The 18,039-nt window shown below is 37.0% G+C and overlaps 1 protein-coding gene across 1 annotated transcript; it reads left to right on the top strand.

Annotated features, from left to right (window-relative positions):
* The first annotated feature begins 85 nt into the window (after positions 1 to 85).
* LOC101471515 (complement C4-B) lies at positions 86 to 18,039 on the top strand. Its single transcript, XM_004541528.5, has 41 exons — positions 86 to 199; positions 498 to 687; positions 788 to 959; positions 1,067 to 1,137; positions 1,260 to 1,348; positions 1,424 to 1,506; positions 1,603 to 1,690; positions 2,240 to 2,357; positions 2,463 to 2,604; positions 2,880 to 2,992; positions 3,077 to 3,229; positions 3,313 to 3,480; positions 3,575 to 3,766; positions 4,049 to 4,192; positions 4,289 to 4,412; positions 5,615 to 5,686; positions 5,776 to 5,988; positions 6,109 to 6,220; positions 7,928 to 7,998; positions 8,090 to 8,229; positions 8,337 to 8,552; positions 8,644 to 8,695; positions 8,781 to 8,870; positions 8,954 to 9,160; positions 10,053 to 10,128; positions 10,269 to 10,446; positions 12,085 to 12,180; positions 12,688 to 12,850; positions 12,995 to 13,176; positions 13,308 to 13,466; positions 13,542 to 13,601; positions 13,675 to 13,765; positions 13,841 to 14,009; positions 14,165 to 14,249; positions 15,775 to 15,849; positions 15,924 to 16,026; positions 16,127 to 16,216; positions 16,969 to 17,067; positions 17,192 to 17,275; positions 17,355 to 17,487; positions 17,561 to 18,039. Exons 1-41 carry the CDS (start codon positions 135 to 137, stop codon positions 17,697 to 17,699), a joined length of 5,067 nt encoding a protein of 1,688 aa, XP_004541585.3. The 5' UTR covers positions 86 to 134; the 3' UTR covers positions 17,700 to 18,039.

Below are 18,039 nucleotides of genomic sequence, written 5' to 3'. Positions count from 1 at the left end.
TCATCTGCAGCTGAAAAAAACAGAGGGAGGGCATTAATGAGATCCAGATATTGTGAAACAGGGGTGAGTGACTTACAAAACAGCAGTTAATCTAAAGTCTGTGTCAAAGCAGGCAAAGTAATCAAAGCGGCGCGATGAAGTGCCACATTTTTGTGATACTGCTGCTGATATGGATCGCGGAGTGTTCAGCACAAAACAGGTAAATTTAGGAAGAATGAAGTGTAATGCTTTAATGGCTGATGTCTACTCATTTTAACTGATATATATAATTAAATATAACTAAAGTTTTTGTCTTCAAACAATTTCATAACCTTACAAATGAAAAAAAAAATCATATGTTGGTATTCCCATATTTATTTCCTAATAATCAACTTGACTTAATGTAAGATACGCTCAAATATGCAGCACTGCAGATTGCATAGTTATCTAAAAATCAGATTATGTGAAACAGATTATTAAAAGATGTAATGTTCACTATCTTTCATTTTTGTGTGCAGATTCTTCATCTCAGGCCCGAAAGTCTTTCACGTGGGCGTTAATGAGAAAGTGTTTGTCCAGATGGGACCGGGTCACCTTAACAAACCTGTTAAGCTCTACCTGAAGGATGAGATCTCTAGTACTGTTGTGTCTGAGATGAAAACGGTTACGTGCACTAAAGAAGACAAGATTGAAATAGCTGAGCTCAAGGTATGCAGACTTCACACTCAAACAAAAAGCAAACAATAAAAGACAGGACTGAGATGTTACTACCCACTTTACCCTAACTTTATAATTTACATCTTTACAGCTAAACATGGATTCTTTGTTAAGATTGCCTCAATTTCCTTCTTACGTTATGCTCGTGGCAGAGAGCCAATCCTTCACACCCAACACGAAGCTAACAAGGGTTCTGGTGTCAAAACACAGGGGCTACATCTTCATTCAGACAGCTCAGCCAATTTATAACCCAGCAGACAGAGGTAGAAACAAAGTAAAAGAAAATTAAATAATTCTACAGACTTTACCTAACAGTGATTATTTTGTGAAAAAGACATTTTATATTCCTTTTATGTTATCGTTCTTTTAGTGAAGTACAGAATCTTCACTCTTGACCACACGATGAGGCCTCATGAGGAACCTGTCCACATATCAGTAATTGTGAGTTATAATTATTAATATTATATATTTTCTTTATAAATGTCTTTGGTAATACAAGTTTGAAAGACAGAAACATATTCACTCTTTCTTGTCTTGGTCTGTGTTTGGTCACTGTATGACAGAATGCTGCTGGAAATAGAATAATGAAAATCATGAAGATTGCAAAGGGAGGAGTACATCAAGACTCATTCCTCATACCTGACGTTTCTGAGTAGGTTACAAATTTCCAATGAAAGTGAAGATGTCAAGGAATTTTGACACTTACTGTACTTTGTTGTTCGTAAAGAACGGGTACTTGGAAGATTACTGCACACTATGAGGGTGATGAAGCAAATGCTGCCTTCAGAGAGTTCAAAGTTCAGAAATTTAGTAAGTTTACTATAAACTGATTCGTGCAATTGAGATCTTTTTTTTAAATTCACAGAAAGTATCTTTTGACTCTCATAACTTATTTACTAACTGTAGTTTTACCAAGCTTTGATGTGAACATCGTAATGGATCCGAAATATATTTTGCTGACCAACAAAGATCTTCAATTCACCATCTCAGCAATGTAAGTGCTAATTTTACTTCCATTAAACTAACTCTTTCTTTGCAAATTCATGTCAAGAAATGTTAAAAGCTAAGGCTTTGGCATTGGGGTGATTTTGTCAACATCTTATCAGCAGGATGACTTTTAACAAATAGAACAGTTTAACTGTTTAACCAAGTCATTACCTGACCAAGGGCTGCCAGTATTCAAATAAGCACACTCATGCAATGAAAAATGCAAAAAACGTAAGGGAATCTGCAAGTCTACTGTAGCACGATTTGAAAAATGAAATTAATGTCACATAATGACTCATTATGACACATGATGGTCCTTGCAGCCTCTGATCACTTACCAGGTGAAAACCTGGAGTTTGAGATTGGGCATTTTCTCTTCCATAATTATTTCCTTTGCAGTGAAAATAATAAAACTTTTTATTAACTTGGATTCAGCAACAAAAAATATTCACTGCTTGAGTCAGACCGTTTAATGCTTGGATTGACTGTCTCAAGTATAAATATACTATTGCATTTTTAGACTATCTTTGCTCCAGTTAACAGTTGTTTTCTTTAGGTACACACATGGTGAAAAAGTTAAAGGTGCTTATCACTGCCAGTTTGGATTTGTAAAAAAAGATGGCTTTGGCGGTCAGGAAATGACTTTTATCAAGGGACTGGAGCAGACCGGTTCGGTGAGGAAATCCATCCAAAATTCACAATGCAGCTAATTTTAAAATGAGTAACAAACTGCATGCCATTATTGTTTCAGTTTATCAAAACTTCTCTGTTTCTTGCAGGTCAAAGATGGAAATGCAAAGGTTTCTCTTTTGTTTAATGAGACAAATGCAAAACTTCAGAGGCAGCTGAAAACAACCCTCTCTAAGATGCAGGAAAATGGAGATCGATTGTTTTTGAGAGTGTTTGTCACAAACATACAAAGTAAAGGAGACATTTACATTCATCAATATATCTGAGTTTGTTTTTGGTTATTTTATTTGAAATCATAGATATTAGAGAGTATTTAATTGTTGTAAACAATGTGGTTTCATATAGCAGTGCATAATACAGAATTTCTGGAGCTACATTTAATTATTGCATTTAATAAGTAAAAGTTCCAATATAATAAATCTATTGATAAACTCATTAAGACATGGAGAAATATTAATGCGACCTTTTATTTTTCTTGATAATACTGTGTACATTTTTTGGCCTAGGTGGTGAAATACAAGAGGCAGAAGTTTACCTGCGAATCTTCACCCACAAATACACGATAGACCTCTCTCGAACTCGATCTCATTTTATTCCTGGATATCCACTGGACGTGGTGGTATGCCTGAAACTAACACATGGGAATAGTTACACAAATTACTGTAATGATCTTTAATAAAACTTTTCTTTGTTTTTCATATAGGTGCTCGTGCGTCTGCCAGATGGCTCTCCAGCAGCTGGTGTGCCAGTAAATATTAATCTACCAACATCACAGCCTTGGGAAGGCACCACTGATCAAGACGGGGCACTGTTCAATACTTTTAATGTTCATGATAAAGCTGATTTTACAGTTGAAGTTAGTATCCCCAACCTTATTCAAAGGTGTTGTTTAACAGATTTGATTCCAGTTTTAACTGTTTGTTCATCTGCCTCCAACAGGTTTCTACAAATGGATTACGAGAGAGAAAAATAATGCGACGTGCTTCCTCTCAACATGACAGCTACCTTTACATGACTTTTACCAGCAGGATCTACTCTGTGAATGAATTCCTTACCATAACATTCAACACCATCAACAGCCCACGCAGTGGATATATACACTACATGGTCAGAAATATCTGACTAAATGCAATATTGTGTATTCTCATAAAGGAGCAGCATTTTGTCTTGATTAAACACGTTTTAATTGTCTTTGTTTCAGGTCTTAAGCCGGGGAATTGTAGTAAACACCGGCTCACTCCCACTTGGTATATCAGCTAAACACCAACTGCAGATAACACATAATATGGTTCCATCGTTCCGTGTGATTGGCTACTATCACAACACTAACGGTCACGTCATAGCTGATTCAGTGTGGGTAGATGTCAGGGATGAATGTGAGCTAAATGTCAAGGTAAGTAAACAGAACAGATAAAAAAGTGCAGCACGAGCAGAGAAAACAAAACTATTTCAAATGTGTGCGCTGTAACTAATTTTTACTAACATTTAACTAATGGAGGTGTACAAACATTGCATATATTTAAATAATTTGGATTTTTAAATTGCCTACATCTACATGTATTTATATTGATATATTTATTTGATTTTGGTTTGAGAAGTCTATTTGTATTATTTGAATTTTCCTTCACTAAACAAAAAAAAAAAATCCTGGTATATCTTAAATGTCTTAATTTAGGTACAACGCAAAGGTACCCTTGCACCTAACACACATTTAAAGATAGACTTTGATCTACATGGGAACAGCGCAAAAGTGGCTTTGCTGGCTGTGGATAAGGCCTTCTACGCTCTCAATGCTGACAATAAACTCACACCCAAACAGGTTACAGTCTCACACACTACTTTCATACTTATGGTATTTTTTGTAATTTATAGGTAATCATAGTAGTAAGTCTAAGCTTTTCTTCTCAATTGTCAGGTATTCTCTACTATGAACTCATATGATCTGGGTTGTTCCTATGGTGGTGGACCTGACTCAGCATCAGTTCTGTTAGACAATGGCTTGGCTTCTGTATCTAATGACCAGTTTCTGTGGAGAAAGGGTAAGAAAAAAAAGTTTTTCTTCATTTAGTTAAAGGAACATTAGGTAATTTTTTGAGGTTATTTAATTGATTAGTGTGTAATTATATCTTCTCCTTGAAACTTTTTTAATACATTATTGAAATAATCCAATAAAATATACATAGGAGCGGGCACAGCTCTGTGGAAGCCACCATGTCGTCCCACCATCCTGAATACAGTAGCTGAGATGGACAGGGCCTTTCTACTTGGTTTCGTTTTATGTATGCGATTAGAGACTAGCCATTTACGTAGTATTGCCTATTGCCTATAAATTTTATCAAGATCACAAAAAGCTCTTTCAAAGTTTATATGACTATTCAACATTTGTACTTTTATATCTATATCATGTCCTTTTCATAATGACTTTCTACTCCTACTTATCTGCTTCCTCCACAATTGCCCGGTCCTTTTTCATTTCCACCTCATTATCTTCCTCGCACCAATCCCCGTCTCTTTGAAGTCAGGACCCTAACACACAAAAATGTGAAGAAACATGCTTATTTCCTCTCGACATTGTTGTAGAGCTCTGTTATGCTATTTTAATGTAGTAAAATACCCTGTTTTTAGAAAGAAAACTAACAACCTCTGTTAATTAGTACCAAGGTGTTCTGAATGCCATAGCAGTTGTTACTTCATATTATTATGATATCTTTAGGTTATTTTCCTTTTTAAAATACAATGAGTGTCTTTTAAGGAATTGTATTTTATGTAGACTTCACTGTTTAAATAAAAAATTGTATTTTCTGACTTTGAGAATAAAGCTTCCATCAATCCAACCATAAACACAACACTTTCCCATCCATCCATCCATCCATACATACATACATCCACTCTCTTCCGCTTATCCTTTTCAGGGTCATGGGGGGGGGGGGGCTGCTGGAGCCTATCCCAGCTGTCTTAGAGCAAGAGGCAGCCTACTCCCTGGGCAGGTCGCCAGTCTATCACAGGGCTAACACATGAAAACAATCATTCACACTCACATTCATACCTGCATTCACATCTATGGGCAATTTAGTTTCCAATTAACCTATCCCCACTAACTGCATATCTTTGGACAGTAGGAAGAAGCACTTTCGCTTTTCCAAATTATTTCCTACAACAACAGCTAATAAATACGTATTACATTTTTTTATTCCATTCGAATCATTTTTCTGTTGCTTTCCTGCTTCTCTCCTACTACTAGATTTTGGTTGTAATTCTTCATTAACACGACAAAGACGCTCAGTGGACCTTCAACCCGAAATGATGGCCATGAGTAAGAAGATTCTAGTATTAAAACTTTGGTCTGATTGTATAAAATATTTTTTGCAAGAACATGCTAAATGTGTCTTTTATTTTCTTTAGAATTGAACTACACAGAGAAAGAGCTGCAAAACTGTTGTGTTTATGGATTTTCTCAAATCCCGATGGAACGAACATGTCGGGAAAGAGCTGATCGGGTCCTTCTAGTGAAAAAAAATCCAACTTGTGCTGAAGTGTTTTTAAAGTGCTGCCTTGAAGCGGAGCGTCTAAGACAAAAAAAGATCCAGGAAGAACTCCAAAAAGGATTTGGCAGGAGTGAGATGAAACTGACACTTTATGCTGACACTTTAAAAATCATCTTGAGTAGCATTTAATAGCTGTAGCTTAATTATCAAAGTCTGACTTTGACTGACTTTGACTTTTTCTGGCTTTTAGCTGCATCCGTTGCTGATATAGAGGAGTTCTTCTCAGAAACCTCTCAGTATATCCGAAGATATTTTCCTCCAAGCTTTGGTTTTGTGGAATTTGACGTCTCCAACAAAAAAAGGTAAGCATTTTTAATGTACCTTTAATATATATATATATATATACATATATGTGTGTGTGTGTAGACTACATGCCTTTGGAGCAGAGGATCGCATGTTCGATTCCCCCCTGGGGTGTCTGTATCCAGTAAGGGTCCTAAGGCTAGACCTCCCATGCTAAGCGAGCCTACCGCAGACATGAGCGAGACAGATAAATATGAGGCATACCGGCTTGGATGTTGCCCAGATGAACAAGGTCCGTGTCAGGTGTTGAGGAACCAGGGCACCCTGACGAGAAGTGGGCTACTGGAACAAGAAGGCATCGGTGGGCAAGAGACAAAAATAGGGCATTGTTGGAATGCTACTACACTAGTAACCCTCGTTGAAGGGGTTACATGAATAGGATGAGGGACCTATGGAATCTTCGATACCCAACATCCACAACGACGGCGAAACAACTAGCTCAGTGTTCCAACATACGAAAGAAGGGACGGCTCTCACAGCTAGAGATTGACGAGGTACAACACAAATGCTGAGCCAGGACGCCAGGTCAGGAGGGTGATATGATCAACCCCACCCGAGATTGGGTACCAAGCACCAAGTGCGATAGAAGAAGGATCGTTGAGTGCGAGAGGAAGTGACCTGAAAGATGGGATCATGGCCAAGCTTGAAACCTGAATCCCCCGTAGCCGGTTACCAAGTCTACGTGAAGTACCCTCAGAAGGTCTGTTAGACTATGTTAATGCAGCACTGTGGACGATACCTACAGCCACCATTACCGAGACTAACAAGCTGATCTACACCATGGCAGCAGTGATCAGTGAGATGCTTGGCTACAGCCACAAGGGGCAGTGCCCTCCATGGAGAAGGAGGCAAGAGGCTAAGATCAAGGTAGTAGGGAGGGAGGTTAGCCAACTATCGGAGCTATACAAGATCAACAGGAGTCTAAGAGCCTTCATCAGGTAACAGTGGTCCCAGTGGTAATCGGAGGACTAGGTGCGGTGACTCCCAAACTAGATGAGTGGCTCTAAAAGATCCCAGGAACAACATCATGTGGGGTGGCTATGGCTCAGGTGGCAGAGCAGGTCAGCCACTAATCAGAAGGTCGGTGGTTCGATCCCAGGCTACCTCCTGGCTGCATGCCAAATATCCTTGGGCAAGATACTAACCCCATGTTTGCCTACTGGTGGTGGTCAAAGGGCCTGGTGGCGCCAGTGTCCGGCAGCCTCGCCTCTGTCAGTGCGCCCCAGGGCAGCTGTGGCTACAATGTAGCTTGCCATCACTAGTGTGTGAATGTGTGTGTGAATGACTGAATGTAGTGTGAAGTGCTTTGGGGTCCTTAGGGACTAGAAAAGCGCTATACAAATGCAGGCCATTTACCATTTTACATCGGAGATCTCTGTCCAGAAGCGCACAGTCCTAGGAACAGCTAAGATAACGCGCAGGACCCTCAAGCTCCCAGGCCTCTGGTAGAGGACCCGAGCTTGAAGGGGCGAGTGGGGAATTTTTTTTTTTTATATACACAAATCCATTTCCAGTCAAATACAGTTGTTCGATGCATAATGACACCATGCAGTTGCTTTGTTTATGTACTCATCTTAATTGTTATTGCTTGAATAATGTGTGATTATTTCACTTAAGCAGCTTATCTTTGAACCCCCGTATAAACTGTGTCATTTGTCTGATTGATTTGATTTAATTTGATTTCTCTTCATCAAAAACTCTTGTAGCTACCCATTGCCCCTTCCTGATTCCATCACCACATGGGAGATTCAGATTGTCACATTATCTCCATCCACAGGTAATCATTACTCTGTGCTTTATAAACACATCACAGATATTTGACTGGATCTCATTAACTGCAACTTACTTCTATTCTGTGTTTCACTCAGGTTTCTGTGTCGATAAGCCACTTGAGATCAGAGCCTTTAAGACGTCATTTGTGTCTCTGAGACTGCCTTCATTTGTGAAAAAATTTGAGCAGCTGTCAGTTTCACCTGTTATCTACAACTATGATGACTCCGAACTGCAGGTAGATTAACCTCAACATCAGCGCTGAGTGTCACTGGAAACAGTAACTACTTTGTGTGGAATAAGTAAAGATTTTTTTTGTCTTCTTGGACACCTGCATGTTCACAGGTGGCAGTGCACATGGAACAAACTGAAGGACTTTGCTCTCCTGGTTCAGCCACGAAATCATCTTATGTTAACATTACTCTTGCACCCCAATCCTCTCAGTTTGTCTCCTTCTCTGTTGTGCCCATGGTCGCTGGTTCAATACCCATCAAAATACGTCTCTATGATATGAAGAATAGCTTCGGAATAGATGCAATAGAAAAAACTTTGAATGTGCAGGTGAGTGAAATGTATAAGATACTTTTATGGCAGTCTGAGTTCCAAAAACAAGGCATACTATAAACTGGTTGTCTTCTATCTTATGTTGTAGAAAGAAGGATTAGAAAAGAGAGATCAAGAAACCAGTGTCCATAACTTAGATGGTGAGTGGGTTTGTATTTCTGATGGATAGTTTAATGTCAGTCATAGTTATTGTTCTCCTTTTTATACTTATCTCTGTTATGATAGGAAGAAGCACAAAGACTATAACTATTGACGGATCCTTACCAGATGACACAGTCCCTGACTCCAGCTCCAATATATTTGTTTCAGTAGAAGGTAGACACTGAGACACAGACATAAAATTTGTTGACTTTTAGAAATACCTGACATCTTATTATTTAATTTCTCTCATTCAACAGGGAATGGCTTTGGTGATTCATATGCAAGAAAGCTTCTTTCTACTGAAAGGGTTGCTGAAATGATTGTTTTGCCAACTGGATGTTTAGAGCAGACAATGTCAAAACTGGGACCTACAGTTTTAGCTTTCCGGTACCTTGACTTGAGCAATCAGTGGTTTGAGCTGCCACCTAGCAGCAGAGAAGATGCTCTTAATAAACTTGAGCAAGGTAGGAAGACATGAAAAAATATCCTTATTAGGCGCTAAATATGCTACAAATTAAAATTGTTTTATAATTTATAGATTCACTGGTCAGTCCACATACAATTATTCGGATCTTAAAAAAGTTACCATTTGACCTCTCCGAAGGATTTCTTGAACAAATATTTTAGCATGAAGTTCACCTTAGTTTAATGATGTTAGAGCTGAGTTACAGGCTCTTGAAATATACTGTAGCTCAATTTAACCAGTCTCCTGTCCCACATGGTAATACAACACCATCAAGTATACACAGCATGCACTTTTTAAAAAAAGTTTTCTCTAGTGACTTATCAGAAAGCAAGTAAAACATTAAGGATGTGAGTGCTTTTTTCTGTACTCTGCATCATTAAATTGGTAAAGTTTTGCTCAATAGTAATTGAAGAACAAATCCTAATGAACAAATACAGGACTTTTTAGATTATTATTTTTGGATTGGGTGCATAATAAACCAAAAATGGAGCTTGAATGTGTTTTTAGCTCAAAAGATTTCATGTGTTTTCATCTCCTGTAGTTCAGAAGCTATGAGGACTCAAATATGTTGGAAAAAATTATGCAAACAAAAAAGATTACAATTTTTGACTGTGGTAAAAATCAATAGAATAAAGGTAAAAAAAATAAATACATAACCTTATTAAATATGTTAAAGTTATTGTAAAAAAAAAATCATACTTGAAATGCACTGAAATGCACTCACAAATTTTTTTATGGAATAACTTTCTGTGTTTTAATTAGGGGAAAAGTCAGTTTTGTGTCACAAATCATCACTATGCTTGTATTTCGCCTTCGTGATTCATATATGTATTCATATATATATAGTAATGAACTGACACTTTTATAAGCACAGTGTACTTTTTTGCTAGGCAGTAAACACATCACAAGCTATAGAAGGCATGATGGAGCCTATGGTACATTGAGTTATGTGCCATCGAGTAATTGGTGAGTATGGGTTTATATAACTCTTCTTTAGTTTTGGATGTAAAGTAGTAATTTGAATCTCACTTTATATTTATATTTTAAAATCTCCATTATGAATAATAATGAATCAACCTTTTCACTTTGTTTTTTCATGTTCTCAGGGTGACTGCTCTTATAGTAAAAATGTTTTCATTTGTGACTCAGCGTCAGACTAATGAAGAACGGAAGAACGTCAGATTAGGAGAAGACATCAGAAGATCAGTCAGTTACTTGCTCTCAGTCCAGAAACATGATGGGTCATTCAGTGACCCAAATCCTGTGCTACACAAAGGAACCCTGGTAAATTCTCGCAAAATAAATGTATTGTGCATATTAGAACTAGGGGTGCAACGATACTCATATCGATATTGAACCGTTCGATACAGTGCTGTCGGTTCGGTAAGCATATGTATCGAACAATACAAAATTTTTAATTTATTTTATCAACTTTTCTTCTGACGATGCTGTCCGTGTTGAGAGCTCAGTGGATCTGCGTTCGACTACTCCGCCTAGGCTGCACTGTTGAGCGCAGATCCACTGAGCACAGCGCAAGCTAGCAAGACAGAAGCTAAGCTCATTGCAAAATGGCAAATTGAACCTCCCCCACCCTCATTCAGATCTGGCCTTTGGAACTATTTTGGTCTTTTTTTTTTTTTATTATTATTATTGTATCTTTATTTCAGACATATACAGAAAAAAAACAATATGTACACAAGTACACATACTTACATTTACAAATATGAATATATATGTAAATACACACATATGTATGGGGCGCCGTTTGTAAAGTGAAAAATGCTGAAATTAACGGCAACATTTTTCCACATTGTGCTCAGATAAAACCAAAAAGAAAATAAATAAAACAAAACAGAGTCTTCATGTGAAGTATGACCCTGAAGGTAAGCGCATCATGGACAAAAGTAAAACAGTATGTCGGATGTGCCACGCAATGCTCAATTACATGGGTGGGAACTACTGGCTCGTTAATGTGTTGGCCGTCCAGCCCCACGCACGGGGCGATCCGCGGTAGCTCGTTAACGGAGATTTGCCGTGTTGTGGCGTTAACGTCATTTCAGATTAATGCTGACAGCACTAGTGGGAACACAATTAATATGACTGCACATTGACTCCGACATCATCCTAGTGCAAAGACAAGTGGAAGCAGACAAAAACAACAAGCCTGCATGCTACAAACTTTACCCGAGTCATTTAGACAGCCGTTAGCACATGATTCCCCTTATGGGGACCTGATATGTTTAATATGCTGCTGAGAATATAGCCCAGAAGAAGCGTATAGTATAGCTTTTATTTTGGAAAGAGCCATTTCTCTGTAATAAACTCTCTTTTCCAAAGATGAGTGATTCCTCAATCAGATAGATTTTTTTTTATTACTTTGTTCTTTCAGCAACATTAAATTTAAAAACTGTACTTTTGAGTTAAAATATATATTTATAATTTTAATAAATGACAAATTAAAAAAGCATAAAAAAATTTTGGTATCGAAAAAATATTAAACCGTGACACCAAAGTATCGAACCGAACCCTGAATTTTGTATATCGTTGCACCCCTAATTAGAACATTAGGGGTATAAACAGATGACAAATTAAAGGAAAAGTCATAAAGCCTTGGTTGGCCCATTTCCATCCTGATGGCAGCGGTTTCTTTGCAATAGTCATCATCTTTAAATCTAACTAAAACACAAAAAGAAGGGAATATTTTTGGAAGAAGAACATACTATTTTACTATCAGAGCTCCAGACACTGGTCGAGTCAATGCTAAGTTACATTAAAGCTGTTCTGGCAGCATGTGATGGGCCAATGCACTGCATTTTATAATGTTCATTCTTTTCCTTTAATTTGTCTCCCATTTAGATCTAAATACAACAAACCAAAATACAGTGATCTGAGTGCAACTTTATATCTGTGTGTTTAATCTAGATAGACAAAGACCAAGATGCATCAGTGACTGCTTTCATAACTCTTGCACTGTACCGGTCTGTCGAATTTCTCCAGCCTGATATGCAAAATAAAGTGGTGAGTGGTGATATTAAAAACCAACTGTACTTTTTTTACTAGTTTTGACTACAAGTGGGTAATTGTAGTCAGTCTGGTATCTGAGTCCAGACTGCAGTCCAGACAGCATTTAAATGATAAACTCTGATGGAATATTACACAAAAGAGAAAAATAACCAAAGCATATGCCAAATTTCCTGCTTTTGTAGTGGTGAGCACGCTCACAAATGATCAGTTATTCCGGTGCATTTAATTAGAAGCACTAGGTTGCTACTTACCTTCCTAATTCCTATGAAAGGTGTCAGGATGTACTTAGTGTTTCACCTGCAGGGAGTCCTGTGAAAAACGTTCTATATATTAGCATTACTGTTGCTATTTAGATAAAACAGGACATTCATCAGGTTCGGGGACACAAAATAATTGATGCTACATTGAGAATTGTTAATTTTTATTTGCCACAGTTAGCCCATAAGTCACAACAAATATGAGCAAAAAATAATTCACCACCTTCATGTTATTCTCTTCCAGAGACCAAGTATTTCCTCTTCAACATCATATCTCCAGTCACTCGCAGTGGAGCTGCAGCATCCCTATGCTGTCGCCATTACAGCCTATTGCCTCTCAGTGTGCATGCCAAATACAACAGATCATTCACATATATGGAAAAAAGTGGAAGCAGCGGCTATTAAAGGTATGTCCAGTACAAGAAAATGAGTGTGGGCACTATACATACAATAATCTATTACTATGACCAAATTATATGTGCTGTCTCTTCCTATATTATCATATAATGTCTAATTTTTGTATAATTATTCTGTTTTTTTTTTTTTATTAGGAACGAATGACTGCTATTTTTGGGCAGTTAATGACAGCCCAAAGCTGGATGCTATCACAATAGAGACGACAGCCTACGTCCTTCTAACTGCTGTTCAGCTTGGGCATATAAACTGGGCAGAGAGAGCAGCCTGTTGGTTAAACTCCAGAGAAAACTATTATGGAGGCTTCAAGTCAACACAGGTGATTAGGCTAGAGCTGGAGAATCCATCTTTGTGTGGAACTCCTGTTTCCCCTGTTGTTTAACACCATTTATTCACTGTCAGGGAAGACATGTCAACCATTATATTATTAAGAATTCTTACCATTCCCAGGATACGCTCATGGCCCTGGAAGCCCTCGCAGAGTACGAGTTAAAAAAGCCTCCCAGTCCAGAACCAAAACTGAAAGCAGATTTCACCTCTGCTGGAAGGAATGAAATTGTAACACTTCAACTAGAAAATAAGAAGGAAAAAGTAGAGACCAGCCTGAAGGTATCATAAAGCAATGCGCTCAGACATATCTGTATAAGATGAAACCCCCTTCTAATTTTTTTTCTGTTGCCCTAGAAATTTACAGGGAACAACATCACCGTGCATCTGACTGGAAAAGGAGAAATTAAGCTTAAAGTATGTTGGATTCACATCTTTGATTTGTATATTATCAATCAGATCTATAATTGACTCTAAATGTCCCTTGTAGATTGTTAAGGCTTACCATTTATTGGAACCCAAGGATGAATGTGACCAGGTGTCTATCAGTGTCAGAGTGGAGGGGAAAGTGAAGTACACTGGTGAGATTTGTAAATGCTAACAAATCACAACTACTGATAAAAGGCACACACTTACATTAATCTTTGTCTATCTAGCTCCGATATTAGAAAATTATGAATACTATGACTACGATGATGCGAAACAAGACCAGGAAGACCTGGGACGAACAGCCATTGAGGGGTCTGATGCTCACACCCGATACAGGAGAGAGATTGATAATAACTTCAGTCCAAATGAGGCTGTTACCTACACTGTCTGTGTCAGGTTAGTTAAATGAGATCCAGTAAATTCATATTTACTTTTCATGAATATGAATTCAGAGTATGAGCTGTGCAGTTCAAAAAACAAACAAAAAAAAAAACATTTCCTGATCAATGTCTTTCTCAATGTCCTTTTGTTTTTTGTATTCATGGTCATAGTAAGAAGAGGAATCTTACAGGAATGGCCATTGCCGATATTACATTATTGAGTGGATTTGAGGCTAAAACGGAGGACCTGGATAAGGTTGGTATTCTTCACCATTACTCCCATTACAAAGTAAGAGAAGATTTTCTAGACATGTGCAAATCTCGATGCCACAGCAATTATTTACGCTGAAGGGGAATTGCACGTGGTGTGCTTCATTTTAACATTCTTTGAGGCAATATTTGTCAGAGTTGCACTGTGACATAAATACAAGTGCTGGGGTGTCATTCTGATAATTAGAAATTACAAAAATGTAAAAAATAAACATAAAATAAGACAAGAAGCCTATATGGAAGGTTCGATCCTGTATAAACTGCATTATACTACTTCCAAGTAAGTTCGTCATACTCAGGAAACTAACATTAGTAATCAGACTTAGTGGTTACATAAAAGGTGGTTATCAGCTGGTGTTTTCAGCATGAGAACATGAAATCATCCCACAGCAGTGTGTAACCGGGCTGCTGACCAACATGAGGACAAGGTGCCAGGCTTTTATAGCTGTGTATGGTTCTTCCACATGGTGCTGGAGCCCATATTGTGAAACAAATGAATTAAGATGCAAACATGTCTTGTTGCTTCACACTTCAATGTGAAGCAACCCAAACAAGAGTCAACAGGAGTATAAGCTGTTTGGCATTGGCAGAGCAACCCACATACTCAACTGTGATGCTTAACCCATAAGGCATTTTAGAATAGAATAGAATAGAATAGAATAGAATTCAACTTTATTGTCATTGCACATGTCACAGGTACAGGGCAATGAAATGCAGTTTGCTTTAGCCATGATATAGATATATTACAATATATATTAGCAATAATATAGATATGTAAGTGTATTACAGAAATGGGTCTATTATGGGTATGTTATAATGTACACAGTATGAAGTATGTTATGAATATTCTATAACTATAAGTATGTACAGACTATGAACAGGATATAAATATGAAATAAAAAAAACTATACAGAAATCTGAGGTATACAGTTATACAGAAATGTGAACTATGCAGGTTATAAACAGTTTTAGGATTAAAAATTATGGTATGTACAGAATGATTATTTACACAGAACTATACATATATATTTTGCTTACAAATGTGGCGCCATTTAAGGGTAAAACACAGGCTTTCTGGCAGTATTAGATTTCTTGTCAAGAAGTATTGTTACAAAAAAGAAAAAACTGACCAAACACAAATGATCTTACTTTTTGTGCTAAGTTTAAAAACACAATTGATAACCTTAATAAGATGTTTTTGCAAATTTACAGTAAACAAATACAAGCCTTTAGTTTTCTCTGTTAAAGAGAGAAAACTTATGAAAAAAATGTATTTAGTCTTTAGATCTTTTCTTTATCTATGTGTGAAGTTATTTTAAGTTAGCTATATTTAACATACAGAAATCTCATTTAACTCAAGAAAAAAATATTTTGTGGTTTCAAAGAGAACATCAAAAATATTATAATAAAAGTTACATGTGAAACTGGAATGACCTGTACTCACACTGAAACTTCAGAAGATTCTTTTTTTCTGCTAAAATGCAAAATTGTTTAATTCTTTTTTTCCCCAGTTAAAAGATTCACCTGAACATTACATTGACCATTATGAGACGTATTTTGGAAGACTTCTGATTTACTTCAACGAGGTATGGATGAATTCAGGTTATGGAAAATAAATGTGCTTGTCAAATGTTAGATTTACTTTTTTATCTCTGTGAAGGTGAAAGAGGATGAGGAATGTATTAGTTTTGAAGCTAAACAACTGGTACCAGTTGGGCTTCTACAGCCTGCTCCAGCCACATTCTATGATTATTATGAACCAGGTAAGACTGTCGTTCTTTCTTTCTCTCTTTATACAAACACATATGCGATCTCTTTTATTGAATAGGACTTCATAAATAGTACTATGTGTTTTTCTTACAGACAGAAAGTGTACTGTGTTCTACGCTGCACCACAAAGAAGCAAGATGGTATCCAAACTGTGTTCAGAGGACGTGTGCGAATGCGCAGAAAGTACAAAAAAAATTTAGTACACTACAATGACACCCCCAAATCTAAAACGGCCGTCTAAAATCAAAATAAAAACTGAATCCAATGATTTTCAGATTTCATAAAGTCATATTTTATTCAAAATAAAACTGAAAAGATATTAAATGTTTAAACTGCTTAAAATGTTTAAAAAAAATAGCCCATTTTTAATTGAAAGGCAGCAACGCATCTCAAAAAACAAAAGTCTGTAAATTTCTGTATATGTCTGAAATAGCGCTGGACTTTTGAGAGATGAATGTTGTCCAATTCTTGTTTGATACAGGACTTGAGATGCTCGACACTTGTGGGTCTTTTTTGTCATATTTTACATTTTGTCAAGCACCAAATGTTTTCTCTTGGGCAGAGGTCTGGACTACAGGCAGACTAGTTGAGCACCCAGGCTCGTTACTAAAATATCATGTTTCTTAACTTGATGCTTTGTATGGTTTTACATTGTCTTGCTGAAATATGCAAGACCTTCCCTGATATATATTGCCTGGATAGCAGCATATGTTGCTCTGCAATGCATACAGACCTTTCAGAATTGAGGGTGCCTTTCGAGATGTGCTAATATATGACTTTGATGAAGCCAACAGCTGTATTCACAGAAAAGTGATCCTGAGTCCATGCTGGGACTTCCATAACAGAAACATGTCTGTTTTTAATTTTATGTAATTTTGTGTAAAAAACAATCAAAAAAATATAAGTGTCTTGACTTTTTAAAAATCTTTTTATAGGACCCTGTCATACCCTACAAAAAACATTTGATCCAAGACAAAAAATTTGGAAGGTTACCCGTGTCCAACATGCTTGCTCCTTCCCTATCGTAGATTACGGTCAGTATTCTAACCAAGACATTTACGTGAAAAGAATCAAATATTAACTGTTTGCTAGTTAGCTTGTTAGCATTTTTGGGGGTGTTAATCACTGCATTATTTCTATATTTGTTTTGTATTCCAGCATACATCGTTGAGGTCTCCAGTATTTCTGTGAAGAGTAACTTTGAGTTGTACACCACTCTTATAATTGAGGTTCTCAAATCGAGTAAGTGAACTATTGTTGCCTTTCATTATGTTTATTTGAAGACTTTCTTTAAATATAATAATTATAATCCTTCTACTAGATAACGATGTGTTGGTGAGTAAGAACTCTGTCCGAGTGTTTGCTAAGAGGGTTCACTGCAAAGGAAAACTAGACATGGGAAAACAGTATCTCATCATGGGCAAAGATGGCACCACAAAAGATACAAGTGGAATGTAAGTATATCAGGGATATTAAGGAAAGATTTCAGAGAACGATTCTCTCTTCATTGCTTTCTTCTTTTTATAGGATGCAGTATCTGCTGGAATCAAACACGTGGGTTGAAAAAAAGCCTTCAGAAGAATGTAGTAAAAGTGCTAATAGAAAGTCTTGTAGGCATTTTAATGACTTTGTACAAGAGTACATGATAGATGGCTGCAGACAGTGAAACAAACTGCTTTCACTGTCATTTTAATGGAGCTTGATTAAATGACTTTCCCATCAGATACACGATTAGCATGAGTGCTTAGAGCTTTTGTTGTTTTTCTTATACTTTTTGGCTTATTCTACTACCACCTCACAGTACATAGCTATACATGTATGCTCTGCATCTATCTAGCTACCTATAAATCAAAATGATAAAACCTTGAAACATATACAGTAAGTACAGTAAGACATTGGTAGACATACTGAGTGTGACTCCATCACTTTGAAATGTAATCTTTCATATGCAAAACAATGGTCTGTGTTTCATGTTAAATAAAAACATCTTCATGCTATAGAGAATA

This window comes from Maylandia zebra, linkage group LG11, assembly GCF_041146795.1.
Source record: "Maylandia zebra isolate NMK-2024a linkage group LG11, Mzebra_GT3a, whole genome shotgun sequence".
Classification (NCBI taxonomy): domain Eukaryota; kingdom Metazoa; phylum Chordata; class Actinopteri; order Cichliformes; family Cichlidae; genus Maylandia; species Maylandia zebra.
Note: the sequence above shows the minus strand (reverse complement) of the source record. Positions and strands in the feature narration are given on the sequence as shown.

Coding starts and splice junctions, on each gene's coding strand:
- LOC101471515 (XM_004541528.5), top strand. CDS start 135: ATGAAGTGCCACATTTTTGTGATACTGCTGCTGATATGGATCGCGGAG. Junction 4,193..4,288: donor ATAAACTCACACCCAAACAG/GTTACAGTCTCA, acceptor CTCAATTGTCAG/GTATTCTCTACTATGAACTC. Junction 6,221..7,927: donor GACGTCTCCAACAAAAAAAG/GTAAGCATTTTT, acceptor AAACTCTTGTAG/CTACCCATTGCCCCTTCCTG.